The sequence below is a fragment of the Nyctereutes procyonoides genome, unplaced genomic scaffold (assembly GCF_905146905.1).
Source record: "Nyctereutes procyonoides isolate TBG_1078 unplaced genomic scaffold, NYPRO_anot_genome, whole genome shotgun sequence".
Taxonomy (NCBI): domain Eukaryota; kingdom Metazoa; phylum Chordata; class Mammalia; order Carnivora; family Canidae; genus Nyctereutes; species Nyctereutes procyonoides.
In genome coordinates this window covers 33,101,110-33,127,884 of record NW_026575125.1, presented here as the reverse complement: position 1 = coordinate 33,127,884, position 26,775 = coordinate 33,101,110, and the positions used below count along the sequence as shown (strand labels likewise).

The window sequence follows — 26,775 nt, the reverse complement described above, 5'->3', positions numbered from 1 at the left end:
AAGTTCTTTATAGATTTTGGAAATTAGCCCTTTATCTGATATGTTATTTGCAAATATCTTCTCCCATTCTGTAGGTTGTCTTTGAGTTTTGTTGACTGTATCCTTTGCTGTGCAAAAGCTTCTTATCTTGATGAAGTCCCAATAGTTCATTTTTGCTTTTGTTTCTTTTGCCATCGTGGATGTATCTTGCAAGAAGTTACTGTGGCCAAGTTCAAAAAGGGTGTTGCCTGTGTTCTCCTCTAGGATTTTGATGGAATCTTGTCTCACATTTAGATCTTTCATCCATTTTGAGTTTATCTTTGTGTATGGTGCAAGAGAGTGGTCTAGTTTCATTCTTCTGCATGTGGATGACCAATTTTCCCAGCACCATTTATTGAAGAGACTGTCTTTCTTCCAGTGGATTGTCTTTCCTCCTTTATCGAATATTAGTTGACCATAAAGTTCAGGGTCCACTTCTGGGTTCTCTATTCTGTTCCATTGGTCTATGTGTCTGTTTTTGTGCCAGTACCACACTGTCTTGAGGACCACAGCTTTGTAGTACAACCTGAAATCTGGCATTGTGATGCCCCCAGCTATGGTTTTCTTTTTTAAAATTCCCCTGGCTGTTTGGGGTCTTTTCTGATTCCACACAAATCTTAAAATAATTTGTTCTAACTCTCTGAAGAAAGTCCATGGTATTTTGATAGGGATTGCATTATACGTGTAAATTGCCCTGGGTAACATTGACATTTTCACAATATTAATTCTGCCAATCCATGAGCATGGAATATTTTTCCATCTCTTTGTGTCTTCCTCAATTTCTTTCAGAAGTGTTCTATAGTTTTTAGGGTATAGATCCTTTACCTCTTTGGTTAGGTTTATTCCTAGGTATCTTATGCTTTTGGGTGCAATTGTAAATGGGATTGACTCCTTAATTTCTCTTTCTTCAGTCTCATTGTTAGTGTATAGGAATGCCATTGATTTCTGGGCATTGATTTTGTATCCTGCCACGCTACCAAATTGCTGTATGAGTTCTAGCAATCTTGGGGTGGAGGCTTTTGGGTTTTCTATGTAGAGTATCATGTCATCGGCGAAGAGGGAGAGTTTGACTTCTTCTTTGCCAATTTGAATGCCTTTAATGTCTTTTTGTTGTCTGATTGCTGAGGCTAGGACTTCCAATACTATGTTGAATAGCAGTGGTGAGAGTGGACATCCCTGTCTTGTTCCTGATCTTAGGGGAAAGGCTCCCAGTGCTTCCCCATTGAGAATGATATTTGCTGTGGGCTTTTCGTAGATGGCTTTTAAGATGTCGAGGAAAGTTCCCTCTATCCCTACACTCTGAAGAGTTTTGATCAGGAATGGATGGTGTATTTTGTCAAATGCTTTCTCTGCATCTAATGAGAGGATCATATGGTTCTTGGTTTTTCTCTTGCTGATATGATGAATCACATTGATTGTTTTACGAGTGTTGAACCAGCCTTGTGTCCCGGGGATAAATCCTACTTGGTCATGGTGAATAATTTTCTTAATGTTGTTGGATCCTATTGGCTAGTATCTTGTTGAGAATTTTTGCATCCATGTTCATCAGGGATATTGGTCTGTAATTCTCCTTTTTGGTGGGGTCTTTGTCTGGTTTTGGAATTAAGGTGATGCTGGCCTCATAGAATGAATTTGGAAGTACTCCATCTCTTTCTATCTTTCCAAACAGCTTTAGTAGAATAGGTATGATTTCTTCTTTAAACGTTTGATAGAATTCCCCTGGGAAGCCATCTGGCCCTGGACTCTTGTGTCTTGGGAGGTTTTTGATGACTTCTTCAATTTCCTCCCTGGTTATTGGCCTGTTCAGGTTTTCTATTTCTTCCTGCTCCAGTTTTGGTAGTTTGTGGCTTTCCAGGAATGCGTCCATTTCTTCTAGATTGCCTAATTTATTGGCGTAGAGCTGTTCATAATATGTTTTGAAAATCGTTTGTATTTCCTTGGTGTTGGTAGTGATCTCTCCTTTCTCATTCATGATTTTATTAATTTGAGTCTTCTCTCTCTTCTTTTTCATAAGGTTGGCTAATGGTTTATCTATCTTATTAATTCTTTCAAAGAACCAACTCCTGGTTCTGTTGATCTGTTCCACAGTTCTTCTGGTGTCGATTTCGTTGAGTTCTGCTCGAATTTTAATTAACTCTCTTCTTCTGCTGGGCGTCGGGTCGATTTGCTGCTTCTTCTCTAGCTCCTTTATGTGTAAGGTTAGCTTTTGTATTTGAGTTCCTTCCAGTTTTTGAATGGATGCTTGTATTGCGATGTATTTCCCCCTCAGGACTGCTTTTGCTGCATCCCAAAGATTTTGAACAGTTGTATCTTCATTCTCATTAGTTTCCATGAATCTTTTTAATTCTTCCTTAATTTCCTGGTGGACCCTTTTATCTTTTAGCAGGATGGTCCTTAACCTCCACGTGTTTGAGGTCCTTCCAAACTTCTTCTTGTGATTGAGTTCTAATTTCAAGGCGTTATGGTCTGAGAATATGCAGGGGACGATCCCAATCTTTTGGTATCGGTTTAGACCCGATTTGTGACCCAGTATGTGGTCTATTCTGGAAAAAGTTCCATGTGCACTTGAGAAGAATGTGTATTCAGTTGAGTTTGGATGTAAAGTTCTGTAGATATCTGTGAAATCCATCTGGTCCAGTGTATCATTTAAAGCTCTCGTTTCTTTGGAGATGTTGTGCTTAGAAGACCTATCGAGGGTAGAAAGAGCTAGATTGAAGTCACCAAGTATAAGTGTATTATTATCTAAGTATTTCTTCACTTTGGTTAATAATTCGTTTAAGTATTTGGCAGCTCCCACATTCGGGGCATATATATTGAGGATTGTTAAGTCCTCTTGTTGGATAGATCCTTTAAGTATGAGATAGTGTCCCTCTTCGTCTCTCAGTACTGTCTTCGGGGTAAATTTTAGTTTATCTGATATAAGGATGGCTACCCCTGCTTTCTTTTGAGAACCATTTGAATGGTAAATGGTTCTCCAACCTTTTATTTTCAGGTTGTAGGTGTCCTTCTGTCTAAAATGAGTCTCTTGTAGACAGCAAATAGATGGGTCCTGCTTTTTTATCCAGTCTGAAACCCTGCGCCTTTTGATGGGGTCATTAAGCCCGTTCACGTTCAGAGTTACTATTGACAGATATGAGTTTAGTGTCATCATGATATCTATTTAGTCCTTGTTTTTGTGGATTGTTCCACTGAACTTCTTCTTAAAGGGGAATTTTAAGAGTCCCCCTTAAAATTTCTTGCAGAGCTGGTTTGGTGGTCACATATTCTTTCAGTTCCTGCCTGTCTTGGAAGCTCTTTATCTCTCCTTCCATTTTGAATGAGAGCCTTGCTGGATAAAGTATTCTTGGTTGCATGTTCTTCTCATTTAGGACCCTGAATATATATCCTGCCAGCCCTTTCTGGCCTGCCACGTCTCTGTGGAGAGGTCTGCTGTTACCCTAATATTCCTCCCCATGAAAGTCAGGGACTTCTTGTCTCTTGCTGCTTTAAGGATCTTCTCTTTGTCTTTTTTACCCATTTCCTGATTGGATTGTTTGTTTCTTTGCTGCTGAGTTTAATAAGTTCTTTATAGATCTTGGACACTAGCCCTTTATCTGATATGTCATTTGCAAATATCTTCTCCCATTCTGTAGGTTGTCTTTTAGTTTTGTTGACTGTTTCTTTTGCTGTGCAGAAGCTTGATGAAGTCCCAACAGTTCATTTTTGCTTTTGTTTCCCTTGCCTTCATGGACGTATCTTGCAAGAAGTTGCTGTGGCCAAGTTCAAAAAGGGTGTTGCCTGTGTTCTCCTCTAGGATTTTGATGGATTCTTGTTTCACATTTAGATCTTTCATCCATTTTGAGTTTATCTTCGTGTATGGTGTAAGAGAATGGTCCAGTGTCATTCTTCTGCACGTGGCTGTCCAATTTTCCCAGCACCATTTACTGAAGAGACTGTCCTTTTTCCAGTGAATAGTCTTTCCTGCTTTGTCGAATATTAGTTGACCATAGAGTTGGGGGCCCATTTCTGGGTTCTCTATTCTGTCCCTGGAAAGAATTCTTTATGGTTTTCTACCTTCTGGGCTCATGATTCCACCCTCTGAGCATTCTTTCTTTTTTCATGAAAGGTCACACCTATTGGCAGCTAAGTGATTCTGTGAGCCTGCTTCCTGACAGGAGAATTCTGGGACCCCAAAGACCTCCCCTCGTTCTGAATGTTCTGTCCCGTCAGTCATGCCAGGGGTATTTCTGCATATATAACTCGTTAAGGACATCATGGGTCACCTGTGAATCTTCTTGGAGTTCACTCCACTAGACAAAAGCCGTACCCACACATTTCATAGCTACAAACTCTTTCCTCTTGTTTGGTTGAGAGGATCTATGAGACAAATCCTGAATATCTTCCAGGGGCCTACTGTATGATTGAAGGAGCTCTGAGTCACCACTTTGACTTAATGAAGGGTTTGACAGTCATATCTTTGGCTTCATCTTTAGACTGTGTTTTCCTGGAAATGCCCTGGATTTGATCTTTGTTCACAAGCCACCCAAATGTCCTTTACACTTAATTGTGGATGCAGTGTAACCCCTTTGGCAAATCATTTGCTTGCACTAAATTATGTGGCTCTCACAAATAAATACCCTATGGCTTTCAATAGTACAAAATGCCTTTTTTCTGGGGCGCCAGGTGGCTCAGTCGGTTAAGCACCTGGCTCTTGATTTTGGTTCAGCTCATGATCTCAGAATCGTAAGACTGAGCCCCGCATCGGGCTCTATGCCCAGCGTGGAGATTAAGATCCTCTCTCTCCTTCTCTGCACTTCCCTCTTTCAAAAGATAAAATAAATATAATTTAAAAATGCCTTTTTCTAAACATCAAGGTCTCTCCAGGATTGTCACATTTCAAATTTATGTAACGAGGCTATACTGAGTAGGGTAAACCATGCCAGACACATAAGCATAAGGACACGTGATTTATGTGTCATAGAAACTTAAGGGGATTTCTCTCTTTTCTTCCAACATTTGGTGACTACCAATTCTGAATCATATGCTAGGTATATAAGGCATATTAAACATGGTTCTCACCACTGAGCTAGAGACATAATTTATCACCATAGTTTTCTTTTTAAATTAAGTCTAGACCTATGCTGTCTAATATGGTAGTTACTAGCCACATGTGGCTGTTAAAATTAAAATGAAATGAAATAAAAACATGCTGTTCCCCAGTTGTACTAGCCATATATTTCAGGTGCTTAATGACCACATATGGCTAGGGACTACCCTCTTGGACAGCACAGATATAAAACATTTCCATCATTGCAGAAATTTTTCTTTGACATCAAAATCTAGGGGAAAGACAGTAAAATATAATAAAGGTAAGCATTTTTCTCTGTTTTATTTTTTAAAAGATTTTTTATTTATTTGTTCATGAGACACAGAGGCAGGGACATAGGCAAAGGGAGAAGCAGGCTCCCCACAGGATGCCTGATGCAGGAGTCCATCCTGAGACCCGAGGATCATGCCCTGAGCCAAAGGCAGATGCTGAAGCACTGAGCCACCCAGGCATCACTATCTCTGTTTTAAATATATTTGTCTCTTCTCCTATACAAAACGAGTCAAATATCAATGTTTCTTCACTAAACATTTTAACATACTTTATAATAAATAATGCTATACAACTGTATAGTACTTAATACTTAGATTGCAGACTCTTATTAAAATCTACTGAAAGTTAGCAACTTTTCCCCCAGAAAAGTGTATTCATGTACCAAAAGGCATGTCTGATTACAGGGGTTCATAGACTCCTCACACAAAGCCCTTCCATTGATCCTCTAGGAGGTCTAGCACTCAGATTAAGAATCTCTGCTGTTCTTAGGGAATAGGGAATTTAATTTTGCTGCTGACTTTCAGTATAAAATTGATGATGCAGTTTGCTATTTAATATGATCACTTTTGATAATAATTAGATATGATGATGAAGGGAAAAAAATTTCCTACAACACATTAAGAATGCAGAGCTGTCTTCAAAATAACTAAAAACTAAACCCAACCCTTTGGGCTAAAAATATAACACAGAAGCAGCAAATCTGTTCATTTGGATAATGTGTCACAATCAATAATGAAATACATAGTTTTAGCAAATTGGCTCCATTTTTATTAGTCTCAATGCTTCCCCTCATCCACCATGAGAAATCTTTTAGGGTGATGGAAAGAGCATTCCACTACCCTTCTAAAATCTAAATGTCTGATGTAATTCTACTACATATAACAAATATTTCTTAAGAGTGACTTGGTGCCTCAGTGATATGTGGACATTCAGAATGATAGGGTGGGCCTCAGTAGACCAGAAAGACCCTTATTTGAACTTTGGGGGAGAGGAGTGGCTGTTTCTTTGGAAATCTGTTGAATTAGATGAAGTTTCTGCAAGGAGAGCAGAATTATAAATGGAATTGGCTCCAGGTATGGCTGAGGGACAGAATCCTTCATGGCACTGAGTTTCTGATTTCTGAGCCAATGTAGAATTTGTATTTGTGTGGAAGAAGCACTGAAGCATTCTTTCCAAAGAGTGGTAATCTGAACCATATGAGGACTGATTAATGGTTGGCGTAATAAAACCTCAGTTAACCAGAATTCTAAAGGGATAGACTTTCATAAATTAAGAAGAATGTGTTGGGGAACCTTCCTCTCTCCTCCCGCCATCCCCTGCCTTTTCTTTCTTTTCATTGTAACCCAGTGGAACATCCCCAATATGTATGAACCTCTTTTATTGCTCCTTTAACTTTAGTAAGTAAAAGCTACTGCATGTAAGTTAGTCTTTGGTCTTATCGTATCCTTCAGTATGTCCATTTTGTAGACTGGTGGTTATTTTTTATAGAAGTTGATGTGTGAGTTTAGGCTGATGATAAACTGGACACTTTCAGAGAGGGATGGCTGATGTCCATGTATTTTCTTTTCCCTTCTTTCATCCCCTGTCAGTAATAGGCAGCACATTTCCCATTCATTTGTGTATCAGTTTGGATGCATTCAGCTGCAAGTGATAAACAGTGCTATTCCCCAAAGCTTAAACTGAAAGGACATTTATTGTCGACCTAACAAGAAGTCTGGAGGTAAGATGTCTGAGGTTGATTTAGTGGCCCCGTAAGGTCACCATAGACCCCAGGTTCTTGTTATCCTTCCACTGTACCATCCCTAGCTGAACATCTTTAGAAGTCCCAACATCTTATCTCATAGTTGCAAAAGGGTTGCAGTAGCTTTGGGCATTCATCCTTACACAATAGCTTCCAAAGCAGGAAGTGTTTTCTCCCTGTGCAGTTCTCTCTTTTATCAGGGAGAAAGTCTTTCCCATGTTCCCCATTCCCCCCAAATCAGGCTTCTTCTTACTGGTCATTGACCAATCCCAGGTTTCGTGCCTATCCCTGCAACAGACATTGGCAAAAGGGCAATGTGTGACTTAAACTTACCATCGTTCACTTCCTGGGGAAGGGCATGTTGCTGCCAAACGTGGTCTGGAGGTCTTTTAGCAAGAAAAAAAGAGGAGAATGGCTGCCAGGCTGGCAGTCAGCAGCTTTTGGTACACCGAGATTCGTCTTGCTTTTGGGGGGCCCACTCTTCCCTGGCATACACCACGAGAAGGCCATTAGCTGTTGGCCGATCAGTGCTAGGGAGAGACAGACTCGTGGGTTGGGATCTAAGTGAAGGTGGATAGAGCAATGTATGCGGGCTGCTGCTAATCAAGTTGCTAACCAGGGCAACCTCTGCCAGGATTCTGAATTGAGATAATCTGCAATGTCTGCCTTGCAGTCTCTAATTTAAGTAAAAACTCTAGTGAGAAGGCTTGGTTTGGGTTTGAGTAAGCTCTCCAGAGAAACAAATGAAGAGGAGAGCATAGTTGCTTTACCTCTGCCAGGGAGAGTGCTGCATTCGGGTGGTCATTGGACACCCTCCTTGCGTCTCTTTCTGGCTCATTATAAAGATTTCCTCACCATGTGACCTGGAAGTTTCTTCTCTTTGGGCAAACATCTACCACTTTTCAAATGACACTTGAGTTTCAGAGCTTGTGGTCTTGACTTGAACTACTACAACACGTGGAGTTTACTCCTGACACCCCTAGAGGCAATGAGCGGGGTGGAAGCTCACTGTGGGAGTTATGTGTGTGCAGCTGAAGGGGGAGGTGGGGGAAAACTCAAAACCCAGAGTATAGACGCCCAGCTTCTGGCAGCTGGTCCTGCACTCGCTTATGCGGCAGTCCTTTGAGACGTCTATCAAGGCTTTGGGATGTGAAAACTTGCAGTAGTGTGGAATGAACAGGAATATTAAATACCGCAGTCCACCAGGTCTAGTCTTCAATGATTGTTCAGTATGTTTTTGTTAGAAATTTTAAAGTAATGACATGCTCAATGGAGACAACCTGAAAAGCATAGAAAAGGGGAAATTTTCACCCAGGAGTTCCGCTCAAGCATGGAAGTTTCTGGTATGTTCTTCCAGACAGCTTCCCCATTTCTTTCTTTTTCTCCCTCCTTTCCTCTCTTTCTCTTTTCCTTTTTCAAATAATGAAGTATTTCAAGTATAAGAAAAGTATTCATCTAGACTCAACTGATATTCACATTTTCCCACATTTCCTTCAGACCTTTTTTTTCCTGCTAAGACATAAGATTATCAGTGGCCCTGTGTATGCGTTTCTGAGTTTCTTCCTCTTCCTTCCTGCCCAGAGGAAACCACTAATCTGAAGTTGATGTATATTTTTCTAATCCATTATAAGTTTATAGTTTCCATATCTATGGAAAACATAATAGTATTTTTTTTGCATTTTAAGATGTTATGTAATTGATATCACATGCTATATTTATCATGTAACTTGCTTTTGTTCACTGTCCATCATGTGTTTGAGATTCCACCTTGTTTCATGTAGATTGAGTTCACCGATTTGAACTTTGACAGCTTTCTATCACTTCAACACACCACCATTTATTTCCAGTAATGGTTTTATACAGTTGTTTTTACTACCGGCAGTGCTGCAATGAGCATTCTAGCACACGGCTGTTTTTGCATTATGTAGGAGCCCCTGAGGAATATCTCTAAAAGTGGGATGGCTGCTTTGAAGGGTAGTTTCAAAGGCAGTGCACAGGATCTCTTCCACCTAGTTGTACCAATTATACTCCACGGGCAGATCTTGAAAGTTCCCGTATCACGACATCCTTGTCAGGGAAGGTTGTGGCAGTCTGATGAGTGTGAATTGGTATCTTGATCTCTATTGTCCTGATTACTAGTGAGGTTGAGGATTGTTTCATATTAACGTGTTGCAGCATTTGCTTCAAATCCAGGAGTACTTGTTCGTATTTGCCATTTTTCCCCCATTGGACTGTTTCCTTTATATATCCTGGATAATAATTCTGTATTATATGTGTTGCAAATATTTCCTCCCAGTCTGGCATTCATCTTTAAACTTTGTTTATGTGTCTCTTATTGCACAGAAATTTTACATTTTAGTGTGGTGAAGTGTAGCAATATTTTCCTTTATAGGTTATGGTTTGTACGTTTAATTTAATAGTCTTTCCCTACCTCATGATCATGCAGACATTCTGCATTTTTCCCCAAAGTTTTGGCTTTCAAATTTAGGCCTATAAATGCTTTGGAAATGTTTTTTTGGTATGGTGCGAGGTAGGACTCTTATTTTTTTTTCTTTGTATGCATATCCATTTAATCCTAGCATATTTATTGACCTTTACCCCCACTGATTAGTAATCCTACCTTATGGTATTACAAGTTAGGATTATAAGTAATATATATATAATACTATATATATAAGTAATATATATATGTAATACTATATATTATATATATGTTATATATATATATATATTTAGAGAGAGAGAGAGAGTATTCCATATATGGTATTATGGTATTCCAAATTTGACACATGCATGTCACTATTATATATACATGTATATATATATGTATATATATATATTCAGTGTTATACTTCATTCCGTGTATAGTTTACAGTATCTTCTTTCCTGCTAAGCTGTATTTCACACACATTTCCCTATTCCAAACTTGATTAGTGGATATATTGTTGATAGAAGATAACTTATTTGCTGATTCCCCTGCGGTCAGATGTTAAGTTTTCCCTATAATAAATAATATATGATGAAGGTATCTTAGAATGCTAATGTACCAGCAGAATGGGGCTGTGCACCCCAAGTGCACCCACCTCTCCAATAGGTTCCTTCCCTTCTCTATGGAGAGTATCCCCCTGCCTTGTGACTACACATCTTGAGTTATTTGTCAATGAGGGAGTGTTGTGATGGTCACAGAGATGGCCTGACCAGCTCTCCCTTCAAGGGAGGACAGGTGGTCTCAGCTGGAGGCAGTGCTGGTCTCAGCCAGTCATCAGCTTTCAGTCCCTTCTGAGATCACCTCTGTGTCCGGAGTGCTTTGCCCATGTTCGTGTCCTCCCAACGTGGGCCATATCCAGTGGCTGATCGAGGCAGGGGTATAAAGGCTCAGCCATTTCAGCCCAACCTGAGAGACTGTCATTGGGCTGACATCAAAGCTCAACTTCTCCCTCTGTCCAAACCTGCTTCTTTCTTATCCCTTTCACAGATGTTGATGATTGATCCCTAATAAACCTCCTATGCCCTGAACTCCATCTCAAAAGCCACTCCCCCAAGAACCCAACCTATGACAGTTGTTTTCTTTGCTTCCAACCAGGAATAAGTCTAGAACCTCTTACCGTGTAGGTAGATTGTATGGAGGCCAGGATGACTTGGGGGAAGAGGGAAGCACTCTTAATATAAGTCTCTTAGGGAGACAGAACATGAGAGACTCCTAACTCTGGGAAACGAACAAGGGGTGGTGGAAAGGGAGGTGGGCAAGGGGTGGGGGTGACTGGGTGATGGGCACTGAGGGGGGCACTTGATGGGATGAGCACTGGGTGTTATGCTATATGTTGGCAAATTGAACTCCAATTTAAAAAAAAGAAAGAAAGAAAAGAAAAAAGATAAATCTCTTGACAATATGAGATAGGCCATATGGAGTTGAAGAATCCAACAACTGTTAGAGCACTCCAGTTCAGCTCTGAATGTGGAGAGAAACGGGCAGGGTGGGAGGGGAGGGACAGCAGATTCTGAACCGCTTCTGATATGTTCAGAATGCATTTTGGAAATGAAGCTTCTTTGAGTTACATGCATAATAAAGTTTATTTTCCATTGTGAAAGTAATACATGTTTATAGTAGAGAATTTAAATGAGAAAGAAGAAAAACATCCAATTACCATAGCTCTTCTATGCATTGTTTATTTTGAACTTGATTGTTTTACATTGTTGTAAATCACGCAATTTGTGTAATTTTGCTATAACACATTGCTCACTTAGTGTTATAAGCTTTTCCCACACTGTTGTATCTTTTTATAAACATTTTTAATGGCTATATTACATTATAATCCAATGAATGTCCTATGGTTTATTTAACCATAATATTGACTGTTTGGTCTGTCTATAGTCTTCTGCTATTCTAAGTGACATCAGAAAGAAATCTTTGTGTGTAAAATTTTTTCCTATACTTAATATCCTTTCCTTGGGATAGATTCCCAGAAGTGGAATGCCTGGATAAAGGGGTTTGAACATAGGCTTTTGATTCATGTCGCTAGATTGCTTTCCTGAAGAGTAATACTGGTTTTCATGTTCACTTTTTGATATTGAGGAAAGAACAGTTTGTGTAACTTTGTACCTGTTGTGGTGGCTAGAGACCAAGTGAAGAACCCTGGAGCAAAGCAGAACACAGAACTTCTCTAGTTGGGAAAATTGAGGCCTTTTTCAAATGGATATGGTCCAGGCTTCATCAGCTTCCAACCTTGAATTTCCACTCTACCTCTTGTCCAGAATACATGTGCAGTGAGGACCGTTACTGACTCTCTTATCCTGTATGGGGATTTGAAAAGCCTCATAATAGAGAGTATCATTGTCCCTGTCTGTTATGCTTGCATGTCCCTGTAGGTAAATGTGTGACCAAGATGGTGCCAACTCCATGGTTCGTGATCAAACCAGGAAGTCTAGAGGGAAAGATATGTAAATTTAAGATTATGGTTTTGAAGTTTGGGCCCTGATACCACTTTAAAGATTAAGAATCTACCACTTACTGGAATCCAATACTTAATATTCTAAAAATGATTCAGTTCCAACTTCAAAATGAGTTTAAATTTTAAAATTAAATGCAGATTTTCTCTCTGAGGCTGTGGCTTTCAAGAGTAGCAAGGCTCATCAAGAAATTCTGCTTTAGCGATGCCTTGGTGTGAGGCTCAAAATAAACATCCAGATTGTTGATTCCAGCCCTCATTTTCTACAAATATACCAAAGCAGCTTTGTATTTCTTTGGTCATTAAGATAAGACATTTGCTTTGCCTCCTAATCCTCCACCCAAATTCATTTCACAAGATGGACTGATTTTCACTCAGTTCTATTGGGTTTTCTTTAACTGCTGGAGAAACCATAGGCCATGTCTGAGTCACACACATTTTACTGTGTCTCCCCTGGCATGAGATTCATATACATTGGCGTCTTCTCAGAGTGAAGTTGACTTTCTATACTGAGTCTAGAATTTCAGTTGGCACGTGGTGATTCCAAAAACAGTTGGAGGCTCATTTTGATTGGCCCTGGCAATCTCAGCCCAGCCAGGTTCACTCTGAGAGGTCCCTTGTCCCCTCATGAATGGCCACAGAAGCTTTCACTCTTGGCTCTGCGTTCTAATTGCCCTTCTTGCATGGACTGTGCCAAAGCAACGCTTCGAAATATTCGTCCATATCGGGTGGCTTTTCTTGCTGCAGTTTCTGTTCTTTTTTTATTGTAGGATCTGGAGACTCACCGCTAGAAGACGATGAAGTCGGGTATTCACACACTAGATATAAAGGTGAATGCTTTGCTTCTGTGCTAATGAGGACCTGCTGATGCCAGGAGAACTTTCCTTTTTTGCCCTGCAAGAGCAGACTATAATAAAGTGACCAGCCAACACATTAAAGTGCGAATTACCTGTCCAGAAAAAAATATTCAAAAACTAATCAGCTTATATTCCCATTTTTTTTAAAAAAAATGAAGAGAAATGAAAGAAAGAAAAAGCATGTTGAATTTTCTGAAGTGCTGACCTTCAGCACCCAGTGGTCATTTTATTCTCTTGAGTCTCTTTACTGTCCTTATTTCTGCAAAGCCAAGCTCTAGCTGATGAAAGTGAAAATCAAGCCATGACTTCTGCCTGATTCATACATTACAGCTAGAATGGTCCAGAACAAAACCCCCAAGGTCAAATCTGGACCCTGTGCTGCTAATGTACTGAGATGAATGGAGAATGAGAAAACTTGATTTTCATAAGCTCATTTCATTGTGCTCTTCCTGAGTCCAGCTTGGCTCCCGAAATGTTTAAGTAAAGTGTGTTGCCCAATGACACTTTAATCTAATGACAAAGAACTCCATCTCTACACATTTCCAGCAATCCGCCCCCCTACCACGTATAAAAAGCCTAATCAAGAAACTTCTATGCAGGCTCAGGTAAGTATGTCCACAAATATTTCTACTGGTGAGTCATTTCTCTGAAGCTCCGCCCTGGGAAAAGGGAAGGGAAATTTAGATGATTTCTCTCTGAATCCTGGTTCCTTTTGCAGTGGAGGAATAATTTGAAGAAAAATTGGTTAATAAAGTTCTGTTGTGGCACATTTCCCAGGAAATTTGCCCATAGTCTAGCAAGAGGACATTGCCCTGGTCTGTTGTGATATGTGTAAGCTGTAGGAGAATCAGGGTAGTACTGACCAGTCTTTGGCTGCAGAGTCCTTCAGTTGTTTTCCACAGAAGTGAACAATCTAACATAATGTCCAGGTGTGTTTCCCACCATGTTCCACATTTTCTTATGATTTGTGAATGCAGATATTCATTCCTACCCATTACTTCTATAGTAATTGCCTCAGGAATCAACCAATCAAGGAAAAGACAAACTTGTTAATTAGATGTTTGGGTTAAGGAATATTCTGATTCCTCACACTTCCTTAATTAATTGAGGGTTTGAAAAAAAATTTTTTTCTTTGAGTTACTTGTTGAAAAAGCTTCCTAAGATGCCTATGTGCACATATGGCCCTTCACCTGTACAGTAAAAGTTGTCTAGTGTCCTCGGCTCATGGTTCCCAGTGTTCCTGCTCACCTCACAGCAGTGTGATTGTGGGAGGTAGACCAGATGGATAAAATATGTGCCTGTCCTATGGCTTTAAGAATAAAAATTCTTAGGAGATTGTTTTTATTGTCAGTTTTCTTAAGTTTTTTGTTGTTTTCGGTATTTGGGTTTTTTTTGTTTTGTTTTGTTTTAGTAATCTCTACACCCAACCAGGAGCTTGAACTCACAACCCCGAGATCAAGAGTCACCCACTCTACCGACTGAGCCAGCCAGGCACCCCTGTTGTTTTTTAAGTTTTAATACTTTAAGCTCAAAACATCGGTAACCAGGGGGTCAGCTGTAGGTCCTCAGGTCCCTGCACAGTATCTGGCACAGAGCACATACTCAATAAGTGTTTCTGAGTTAAAGTAAAGAAAAGAAGGAAGTGAAATGGAATTTACTGTGACCCCAGAATGTGGCAAGTATTGCTTTTGATTCTCTTTTGTGGAATGCCACTGTATAGTCACACACTGAGGGAAGGGGGAAGGCGTGCAGGGCTAAATGTTATTCCTTATTCAGAGATGAAGGAAACAGAGATTAGAGAGGGTAGGTGACTTGCCCAGAGTCACACAGCTGGCTGACATTGCATTTCGGTCTGAAATCCAGACGTTTTATTCTTTTTAAAAGATTTTATTACTTTATTCATGAGAGACACAGTGAGAGGCAGAGACAGGCAGAGGGAGAAGCAGGCTCCCTGCAGGGAGCCCAATGAGGGACTCAATCCCAGGACCCCAGGATCATGACCTGAGACAAAGGCAGATGCTCAGCCACTGAGCCACCCAGGTGCCCCAAATCCAGACATTTAACTGAATGTCCAGAGTTTGCTAGTAGCTCCTCACGGATCTGCTGTAAGACACTGTCTATCCCAGGAACTCCAGTTAACTGGGATGCTTACCACTTTAGCCTAGGGGGCTGAAAAAGCTTTGCTGAATAATCAATTTAGATTTCTCCTGAAATAAACCCTGTCTTAATCGAAGCAGCATAAGATATGTTTTTCACTAAACCTCTGTGTTAAGTGTTTTGCCCATTCACTTCAACTCATGGCACTTTCGTGCATTTCAAATTCAAGTCACTCACTACCATTTTAATTATTGTTACTGAAGAGCTGTTAAACTGTCAAAATATCTTCCATATATTTGTCTTGGAAAGTAATATGAAAGAAATTCCTTTTGCAAATAAATGAAAACAAGATTATTTTCCCTACGTGTTGTCAACAGCACAGCTTTTGGATATGCAGCCAGCCCTTCTAGGAGGATTTGAGGACTCAGAATATGGGGCATAATCTAATTGCATTGAAAAATACTATAGGAATATAGAAATATAGGAATTTGTGATATATGTATCCTCAGGTCATTCTCTACTGGATATGCCAGCCTTAAATATTAGTCCTGGGTACATTTGTGGAAAAGCCAGCCATAACACGTGTGCTAAAGTGAAGGTATGCTGCTTCATTTTAGCTTCCTCAAGAATCGTGTCCCTCCTGAAAAAAAGCCCAGAAGCTGGAGGATGTGGGTGTTTTCGATATTTGAGTGAAAAACAGGTTGAGAATTGGGACACTTTTCCCATTTTTACATCAGTGGAGTTGTGATCGGGACCCAGAACGCACAAAGGATTTGCCTTCGGCTGAAAGGGGTCATGGGAGTTGGTTAGAAGAGACTACCCAGTCAGCAGTCAGAAGAGGGAGTGAGGAGGTAGGCATGGGTGGGAAGTCGAAAAGGAATAAGGGTATGAATCCTACAGCTTCAAAGTTAGATGGGACTTTGAAAATAACTTAATCCACTCCTGTCGCTTATAGATGAGGAATCTGCTTCCCTGAAAAATGTAGTGAGTTGTCCAGAGTTGCTAGGAGATGACAGTGTTGGAATGGATGCCTCCTGGGGCTCTTGCCTCTGCCCCATATTGCATGCACCATACTCCACTAGCTCAGTGCGTTTTCCTCCTCTCTCTCTCTGTGTCACCTGAATTCACTCCTCCTTTGCCACTCTTCCCCAACCCCTGGTGGGGACTCACTTTCTCTCTCTGGAGAGAGAGGCAGTAAGGGGGACCCGGTCAGCAAGAGGAGAGGCTGGTGATGGGGAGCACAGAAGCCTTGCAGTCTAGAAGGAGAACAGGACACACAGGGAAAGTAAGAGGAATGAGGCAGTGGGGAAGGCATTGAGGAGGGGTGGGAAGATGATACAGATAAGGAGGTAAAATAACAGGTGATTTTTAAGAATTTTAAGAATTTTTAAGAGTTTTAAGAATACCATGAAGTCCTCTGATAAACTATAAAAAGTGCTTCTCTGAGATTGAAAACAACAGGTGTATTTTGGAGTTTCCTTGTAGGTGATCTTTCCTATTACATTTGAAAAAGAAAGGAAAGAGAAAGAGAAATACACCTCACTTCTAGTAGTCACAGAAGCCAGTAGGTTTCAAATCTCAGTTTTGTTTGAGTGGTAGGCATCTGTGGATTCTTCCAGAATTTATCTTAAGATCTTTTGATGATAGAAGAAATATCCACAGCTTAGTCTGCTAAGCAAACACACCCCAAGGGCGTCTCATTTACCTGTGGTCTGGAAATCTCCCAGTTTCATGGCTTACCTGGAGCCACTGCTAAAGAACCAACACATTTAAAATCAGCTCGAGAATCCTTTTTTTAATATTTTATTTATTTATTCGTGAGACACACACACACACACAGAGAGAGAGAGAGAGAGAGAGAGAGAGAGAGAGAGGCAGAGGGAGAAGCAGGCTCCCTGCAGGGAGCCCGATGTGGGACTCAATCCCGGGTCTCCAGGATCAGGCCCTGGGCTGAAGGTAGCACTAAACCACTGAGCCACCCGAGCTGCCCCAAAAATCCTTTTATACTTAGAAGAAAATAATGGAGACATGTAAGGTTGTATTGTACTTCACTTCAGGGTTCAGATTGTTCTCATTTAAAACTGTTAGCACATGCAGTGTGCGTAAAGGCCAGGGGAAGGAAACTTTGTTCAAGGAAGGCCCGTAGGCCCGAGGCAAGCTCCCGCAGGCCTGTGTCCACATGGTTGAACTTAATCAGCTCTAGGCCAAGCCCACAGGACATGACTTATACCCTGAAAATCCAGGGAATAGTTGCTTGAGTCCTGATCTTAGGGCCCAGGTGGCAGCTGTCTGCAAAGACATTATATGATGAAAGTATTAGCCAAAGGAGTTGTGAAAGCACACACACAAAAAAGGAGTCTGTGCACAAGCCCTGGACATGACTTGGTCTTCATGGCTGAGAAGCAGTCAGAAACACGTTCTCAGAAAACTCCTTGGAAAGTCCAACAAGGTGTCTGTCCTCCTCCTTGGCCACATGATGGCGCACGCCCCCCGCTCACGGACGGCCCAGGTGCCAGGGCGGCGGCAGGGGCCGGGCAGCCGTAGGAGGGGCCTCCTGTTCTCGGCGCTGGGGAGCCTGTTCCCGGCGGCCTTGGGGAGCTCTGGCTCTGCTCCCCGACTATGCGGTGGGCACAGAGGCAGCTTCCCTACGCGGGAGCCAGCCTTGCCCTGACGATTTTAAGGCTCAGGGAGCACCTTCCAAAGGCGGGGAGAGGCGCTGATTTATCAGAAGCTAACTGTGCTCTGGGCAACCACCAGACCAGAATCAAAACACCCTGGAATCTGGTCATTTCGGAACTTTGCCACTTTTGCCACTCTCTTACCTACATGGGGCATAACTGGGGACATCTGAAGAGGGGAGTTTCTTCCCTATGGGGAGCAACTGTTCTGTGATTTTTTAAAAAATATTTTATTTATTTATTTATTTATTTATTTATTTATTTATTCATTCATTCATTCATTCATTCACTCATTCATTTATGAGATCACAGAGACATAGGCAGAGGGAGAAGCAGGATCCCTGCGGGAAGCCCGATGCGGGACTCGATCCCGGGACCCCTGGATCATGCCCTGAGCCCAAGGCAGGTGCTCAACCACTGAGCCACCCAGGTGTCTCTGTTCTGTCATCTTAAGCCAAAATTGTATCCCATGGCAAAACCCTGGAAATTGCAGCTTCATGCACATTAACTAAAATAGTATGATGAGTTTTTACAGAGAATATGTGTGCAGATTTGGGAAAAGTCTAACCAATTATTGATTCCCTTGCCATTATGTATGGATGGTTGGGGTCAGGGTTTCCAATGATATCAGTTGCCCTCCAAAGAATTATGTTGTCTCCTTAAGGAAAATACCCAAAGGAACAAGCATTTATTGAACATGTGCTGTGTGCTGGGCACTGTGCTAGGTGCTTGATACGCATTAGTGGGTTGTTTTTTGTTTTGTTTTTGTCCTTCTAAGAGCCCCTGTGACAGAGCTATAGGGATTGACTCAGAGAGGCTAAGCAACTTGTCCAAGGTCACAAGGTTAGAATGCAGGAATCCAGATCCACAGTCAGATATGTCTGACACCTAGTCCTGTGATTGTAACCTCCCTCCCCCAGAGACTCCTTAAAGACTCCTTTTTTTAAAAAAAACTATTTATCTGTGTGAGAGGGCACAAGCCAGGGGCAGACGGAGAGGGATAAGCAGGGAGCCTTCGGTGGGGCTCAGTCCCAGGACCTCAGAGATCATGACCTGAGCCACAGACAGATGCTTAACCAACTGAGCACCCAGGGGCCCCTACCTTAAAGACTCCTTAAAAGATTCTAAAATCTGGGGCACAGCCAGCCAGGGACTTTGGAGAATGAGGAGACATATTTTCTAAAAGTGTCATTTCCTATTTCTCCCCCTCCTTTGTTTCCAATACCTGCAGACACCCCTTGGTGCTCCCCCATCAAGGTGAAGTATGGGGATGTGTACTGCAGGGCCCCTCAAGGAGGCTACTACAAAACGGCCCTGGGGACCAGGTGCGACATTCGCTGCCGGAAGGGCTACGAGCTGCATGGCTCTTCCCAGCTCGTCTGCCAGTCCAACAAGCGGTGGTCCGACAAGGTCATCTGCAAGCGTGAGTAGCCCAGCCATGGTGGGTCCTTGGGGCCCATCGGGACCAAAGTTCTTTCATTCTGAGATTAGAGCCTTTGAAAAAAGGACTGTTACGTGGTCTCCGGTGAGAAAATGTCCCCCTTGTGAGCAGACGCCACAGAGGTGTTGGGGATCCAGAAACAAGACACACTCAGGCACTGAGACCCATCAAGGGTCTCAGGCAGTAGCAGCAGAGAGCGGGACAGAGGTGCAGATGGTGCCCGAAGTACCCAGACAGCTGCTAAAGCCACAGACCCATGTTCCTGGAGACAGGCAGCGTTCTCCCAAGGGGTAGAGCTTCAGGAGGCAGGGGAGCCACTCCAGAATGCTCTCCAGTGGAAGGGACTGTGCCACAGGGGAAACAGAAAATGGGACGAGCATTTGAGGGGCTGACTTTTAGCTTGAGGACAAGTCACCCCTCCTTTGGGCAACTGCAAGAGGCACGGCATTGTTGAAGCACATTTTAGATGCCAGTGGTATCCAGACCGCCACCGTTTGTTGATCACCTGTTGTATGCCAGGCATTTGCCTGCCATGTGTCCAGTTTTTGCAGCAAGACTATTGAACATGCTTTAACTTTATCATGGGGGACATGAAGGCTCCGGGCTGCAGCCATGTGGCCCAGCCCGTGCAGACTCTGCACCACGGTGACTGTGTATGTCGTGGACGCTTCTGGTGCTTCATCCGCATATTCCTCGATGCCTTTTCCCAATTCTGGGTGTCCATCCCCCAGCTTCTGACTTGCATGCTGGATCTTCTTCAGAGGGAGAGGAGGCCCTGCTCCTCCAGAGGGCTGTCCCCTTTGCATTGACAGGGAGAGCATCCCCAGTGGGCTTGTAGCTGCCCAGCACTGGCCAGTAAAGGATTAGGGAAGCCCAGTTTCCTTGCCTGCGGGCTGGCCAAAGGCCCCTGTTGTTCTGCTCCAGGGCTCCCCTGCAGGAGGAGGCTGGGGCTGCCTTTGCCCGCCATCCCACCTTGCCCGGCTTCCTTCCCTCCCCTGTGCTGCCTTCTGCACCCCTCACCCATCTCCCTCAGGAGCCCTTTCTAGCAAATCACTTGTGCACAGATCCATGTCTCGGGGGCCGCTTCTGGGATGCCAGTCCAGCCTGCTCTGATAGGCGACAATGGGCCCCTTCTGTGTGGTGTCCCCTTTGCTTCTCTGATTCTGTCCATTACCTTTCCATCAGCTTTGCACCCTGTGATTTCAAAGTTCCTGGACTGCGAAACTCTCTGGACAAAAACTAAGAAACGCTGCCTATCGGGTTTTCTCTGTTTCAGAAAAGCGATGTCCCACCCTGGCCATGCCAGCGAATGGAGGGTTTAAGTGCGTCGACGGCGCCTACTTTAACTCCCGGTGTGAGTACTACTGCTCCCCGGGCTACACACTGAAAGGGGAGCGCACCGTCACGTGTATGGACAACAAGGCCTGGAGTGGCCGCCCAGCCTCCTGTGTTGGTAAGAAAACACCAGCCTTCACGGGGTACGTCCTTCGGGAGGAGCAGGGTGTGTGTGTACTGTGGGTTTTATTTTTATTTTTTATTTTTATTTTTTGCATTTTCATTTTTTAAATAAATTTATTTTTTATTGGTGTTCAATTTGCCAACATATAGCATAATAACACCCAGTGCTCATCCCATCAAGTGTCCCCCTCAGTGCCCATCACCCAGTCACCCCCACCCCCCACCCACCTCCCCTTCCACCACCCCTAGTTCGTTTCCCAGAGTTAGGAGTCTGTACTGTGGGTTTTAAAAGGAAGCAGCAACACCCCGTCTGCAAAGCAGAAGCACCCAGCTTTGCTTTCAGAAGCTCTCCTCATCCCTGCTTCTCCGGCTTAGCCCAGACCTTACGTCAGTCAGTCTCTGTCCCGGAGCTGACTTCACAGCCGGTGGCTTTTGTCGGAATTTTGTCTGTTTCTTGGTTTGCTACCGAGGCCCTGCAGGTGCTCCTTCCGTCCAGGGATCTGCCCTGTAGTGCTGAGCAGAGTCCTTGACGTTTGCGGGATCAGCCCCACAGAGAACATCTCTGTAGCCTTCCAGCTGACAGGGGAGTTCCTTTGGTGGTCAGCAAGCACTCGGTTTGCTAAGCAGGGATTTGGAAATGTTACCTTTCTCTGGATTGCTTGAACAGTGGTTCTGAAGGTGTGGTCCTGGGAGCCTGCAGTAGTACTTGGGAACTCTTTAGAAACCTGAGTTCTTGGCCTCACCCCAGATCTGCTGAATCCAGGCTCAGGGGTGGGGGGGGAGGCTAGCGCTTTGTGCTCTAAGGAGCCCCACCCCCACCCCGGGAGCATCCTGGAAGTGCTTAAAGAGAGCCACTGATGGAAGACCATATTTCTCAAACTTTTAAGGCACGTGGAATCACCTGGAAACGTTGGTGAAGATGCAGATTCTAATTCAGCACGTCTGCGGTGGGGACTAGCAAGTGGCCTTTTTTCAGGCCCTCCAGGGGATTCTGATGCTCTGAAGTTTGAGAACCTGCCTTAGAATATCAAATTTGGGAAGAACTTTAATACTTTCATTCTCAAAATAGTGCCCTTGGGCCAGCAGCATTAGCACCAGCAGGAAGCTTGTTAGAAATGTAGAATCTTGTGACCCAACTCAAACCTGGCAGATCAAAATCCACATTTTAATAAGCTCCCCAGGGGATTCCCATGCTCTTTAAATACCGAGGCAGACTGCTGTAGGACAGTGGTTTTCAACACTGGCTTCTATTTAAATCTGAAACACTAGGGCCCAGGTATTTTTCCAAAGCTCCCTCCAAGTGGTTGAGAACCACCATCCCAGAGGATCATTTACTCAAAAACTGTTAGAGCTGCTAGGACCCACCCTTATAGAACATTCTTGTCCCTTCCCCTATTCTACAGATGAGGCCTGAGAGGTCACCTGACTTACTCAGGGTTGCTTAGAACCAAGCCTGTGTTTCCAGGCTCTCAGGTCCAAAGTCCCTGAACCCAGAGACCGCTCTGGCACTGACATGCTAAGGCCATAGGGGCCTGGCTCCTGCCGTGTTACTGTCTGCCCGTCCTCTGGAGAACCGGTCAGCTCAGGCTGCTAATATGTTTTACTCCAAGGGCTCCTTCCTGACTGCTCATTCTCTGGACCATGTATTTCACTAGTGAGGCCAAAATTGGATGCCACTCTCTGGGGGCAGAAGTACAACAACAACCCCTCTGACCTCAGTCCCAGTGGTGTCTTCATGATGGCACCACTGTCCACGGTCCGCCCTGGCAGTCACTCTCACTGCAGTTATGTGGTTACTGAGCTATAGCCAAGGGACCTTGCCCAGGATGTGACATAAACCCTTCTATGGCAGAATCACAGCCTGGACAATCCCTAGTATCCATTTGATGAGAGCAACAGGTCCAAATAAACTCAGATAACTGACTCAGCTTTGTTCTAGCTTCTCTCTCTATTTTTAAAGATTTTATTTGTTTATTCATGAGAAACACAGAGAGAGAGGCAGAGACATAGGCAGAGGGAGAAGCAGGCTCTCTGGGGGGAGACTGTTGTGGGACTCAATCCCAGGACCCCGGGATTACGACCTGAACCAAAGGCAGACGCTCAACCACTGAACTACCCAGGTGCCCCTAGGCTTCTCTTTTTCTAGGATTTAGGTAGTAGTTTGTATTGGTCAGTAATTGGAAAAACAGAAACAATGCTAGGAACTTCAGACAGAGGAGAATTTACTACAGAGAATTGGTTTAAAAAAAATCTAAAAAGAGCAAGAGGAGCAAAAGAGGAAAAACACTATTACCAGAGATAAGTTACAGTAGAAAGCCATATCAACCAAGGGCTGGAGAAGCAAATGTGTCATGGTGGTGTCACCCGAAGTCCATAAGCCCAGCCCAGCTGCCGACTCTCTAGAATGGATGCCATCATTGATAAGGATGAAGTCAGGAGCCCACACTCCTGCTGATGTTTCAGGAGCCCAGGAAACCCTCGCTGAAGCTCCCACCAGAGAAGCATGATGGCCTCCACCTTCTTCCTACCTTCTGATCTTGGGACAGTTCTTCCTATTAGCACACCTGTTTGGCACCCAGCTGGCAGGAGACGTCCAGAAAATAGAATTTTGAGACTTTCAGGCCAGGTAGTAATGGGGAGATTATAGCAAACCTGAGCACCAACAGGGTAATTGGGTCAGCAGCTTTTCTCTGAGGTTTTATTTTTTTATTTTTTAAAGATTTTATTTATTTATTCATGAGAGACACAGAGAGAGAGAGGGAGAGGCAGAGACACAGGCAGAGGGAGAAGCAGGCTCCACACAGGGAGCCCGATGTGGGACTTGATCCTGGGTCTCCAGGATCACGCCCTGGGCTGAAAGCAGGCGCCAAACTGCTGAGCCACCCAGGCTGCCCTCTCTGAGGTTTTAGACCTCTCCCCCTGAATCACGGTAGTTCTTGGTGAGAAGAGGGCTGAGCAGCCCTAGTCACACGGTGCAGGTGCCAGAGCACGAGCTTCTAGAAGGACAGGACCTAAGCACAGATGTTGCTTTCAGATCTCCCCCGTGGCTTAGTATGTGCCAGATAGCCCTTCAGAAACACCACCCAGGTTTTTTCACCCCTCCTCCCTCATGTTGGAAAGGGCAGAGGTGGGTAGGAGAAGAGGAGATGCTTGAAGGTGTTTCTGCTAAGCGAGTGTTGGCAACTTGGGTTCTCTCGGGATCACGCCGTTCAGGTGTCCAGATCATATGCAGCAGTGGAAAGAAAATGCCAATTGTTCTCAAAAAAAAAAAAAAACAACAGGCATGGCTTAAGCTGGACCAGATGGGGCTAGGACCTTCCCAGAGGGAGATAGAAAGAACCAGGGAAAGAACTCTAATTGCAGGGAACTTATCTTAGAGTCTGCCAAGGCAAGGTTCAGGCATATTGTGGAGGTGGGAAGAGACGTTGTGCATCCAGTGATGTGGGAGTGGCCACGGGGGAACCAGGGAGCCACAGGAGAGCATAGAGCTCCCCGGAAAAAGAGACAAATGGACAAAGCAAGCCAGCAATTCTTTCTTTGATTTTGATGACACATAAGTTGCAGATTGTCCCCAGGGAATTTTACTCCAGGGAGGTCATTGACTCTTTTGGCCTTAAATGTATTAAATTAGTTTAATAACCTTGTTTGTGTGTTGGCAAGGCTGGGGGGGGGGTGGCCCTTGAGCATTGCTCAGAGCCTCAGCCTCATTTTAGATGCTGACACATGGTGGCTGAAGAGTTCCCAAATTTCAACACAACTTCCAGCAGTGCATCTTGGCCAGAGCTTTGCTGAGTGCTGAGAAAATCGTCCCAGCTCTCCTCCAGACCTGGAGGGAAGAAGGAACGCTGGGCTTGCTTTTGACTTTGAGGTGGTCAGTTCTGTGGTCTGGCTAATTCGAAAGTACCATGAGTTAAAATTAATTCTCTTATGCAGACCGCACTCTGGCAGTGGGTTCAAACCCATGGTTATTTCCAAAACAGATACAGAAAGAAGTCCATGCAGGAGGAGAATCATACTGCAATTGCAAAGAGAGTAACCTATTTAAAGAGCCACAACTGCTGTAGATACATGTAAAAAAGAAACCTTGGAATGAAACAACTATTGTTTTTAGGGGATGTTTTTTCCTCCTTTCCATTTGGAGTTATTTTTGGTTGCATTGGCATTCGGTTAGAACAATGGACAGCTAGAATTACAAGTCCTCATCCAGAGACCAAATTTTGAGTTGACACATGATTTCTCCTTCAGACCAACACTTTTTCCTGGGCCAAAAGAGGAAGAGAAAAACATTAAAGAAAGTTGAAAAATCACAGATAATGCAAACCCAGCCAATATCTTTTGACTTGCAGAGAGCCGCATTTAGTTGTCTTACCAAAGGACAATTACAAAGCAACTTGGTTTTTGGAATTGCATCTGCTTATTTTGCGTTTCCTGCAGGGTAGGATAGATTGAGAGCACAAATGAGATTCTGAAATAAAAAATTCTCTGAGATCTCACATATGCACGTTGATGGAATGCTCGTCTGACTTCTCAACTGACAGCTGGGCTTACCGGCTGACCCACAGGGAGGTTTGCTGGGCTGCCCTGCCTTATTTCCAGAGATTCAGTTGAAGATAGAAACATGATGGGACTAAGAATAAATGTATCAGTACATCGTTGTCGACCTTAAATCATTCTAAATTTTTCCGGGGTTGACAAATACACATCCTTTTGCAAACTTTCGGGAAGCTAGCATCAGCTTTGAAACAACTGGATCCGTTGAGATACTTTTTCCCCTGGCCTAATTTGTTAGTGCAAAGCAAACAGGTAAACTTCTAGTGGTCATCTCTAATAGAAACATACCACCAGCAACTTTTCAACTCTGTGTCTTCCTGGTGAAGATGGTGACTTTTCATTTGGAATTTGTTGCTTCCATTCTTGCCTCTTTCATCCATTGGGGAAAATCTTCTAATACCTTACATGATACCAAAGAAATGGAATCACTTCCCAGAGACATCCACAAAGATTATACTCTAGCTGGGGGAAGCAAACAGTTGAGCAAGTCTTCAGTGTCCAGGTTTGTTCTGCCTTTGGCCATCACTATCTTCCTATGCTCCATGAAGTGGCCACTTCCTTCCCCTGTCACCAACTTCAAACTATTTTATATTTGTATCAGTAATCTATTGCCGCATAACGGACAACCCAAAATTTAGTGGCTCCAAATGACTATGTTATGTTTGTTTGTTTGTTTGGGTTAGGAATCTGGGCAGGTCTTGGTGAAGACAGCTCATCTCTGTTCCACTGACAGGGGCCCAGAGGATCCAAGATGGCTCCTCTCACATGTCTGGAACCTCAGTTGGCTGTGCTGGCTTGGGTTCGGCTGAGTCTCTTTCTCTCCTTCCCTCTATCTCTCTCTCTCAACCTTCACAATTTCTTATCTTCCTCACATGGCCTCTCCAGCCAGATAATTGGACTTCCTTAGATGGTAGCTGGCTCCCAAGACAGCGAAAGTGGAAAGTACCAGACTCTTTAAAGGCCCAGACGGGGGACTGGCGTAGTGTTACTTCCTTTACATTCTGTTAATCAAAGTGAGTCACAAGGCTGGCACAGATTCAAAGGGAGGGGAGATAGACTCTACCTCTTGGTAGGAGGTGCTGCATGCATATAAGAGGATTATGAGTAGCCATCTTTACAGGAAATTCACCACAATATTCTTTGTTTGAAATCAGTACTTAGAAGTCATTTATGAAATACATCTTAGAAGATGCCATACAAGATGGAGTAGTTTGCAAAACAGGTGTGATTGCTTATATACCAGTTCAAGTACTATTAACAATGCCAAAATCATAGTGCTTTAAACGAGATAGAAGTTCTGTTCTTTTTTTTTTTAAAGATTTCATTTATTTATTCATGAGAGACACAGAGAGAGAGGCAGAGACACAGGCAGAGGGAGAAGCAGGCTCCCCATGGGGAGCCCGATGTGGGACTCGATCCCAGGACTCTGGGATCATGACCTGAGCCAAAAGCAGACAATCAACCACCGAGCCACCCAGGTGCCCCTAGAAGTTCTATTCTTATCTAAATGTTTGTGCTCAAGCAGCCCTGGGCAGTGTTCTCGGCCTGGCCCCTTCTTGCTTGCTGTTCTTCAGTCTAAGATGGCTGTTCTCACTTCCCCCACTACATCTACATTCAGAGCAGGGTAGA

General features: G+C 43.4%; 1 protein-coding gene across 3 annotated transcripts in view; it reads left to right on the top strand.

The window, feature by feature from the left end:
• SRPX (sushi repeat containing protein X-linked) overlaps positions 1-26,775 on the top strand; it is a 116,437-nt gene that overhangs the window by 43,355 nt on the left and 46,307 nt on the right. For 2 of the 3 annotated variants that reach the window (XM_055337720.1, XM_055337722.1), the window contains exons 2-4: positions 12,835-12,894; positions 18,928-19,119; positions 20,414-20,590. In XM_055337720.1, coding sequence (XP_055193695.1) covers positions 12,835-12,894; positions 18,928-19,119; positions 20,414-20,590 — 429 coding nt within the window. The remainder of the gene's footprint in view (positions 1-12,834; positions 12,895-18,927; positions 19,120-20,413; positions 20,591-26,775) is intronic. The other variant, XM_055337721.1, reaches the window with a different exon arrangement.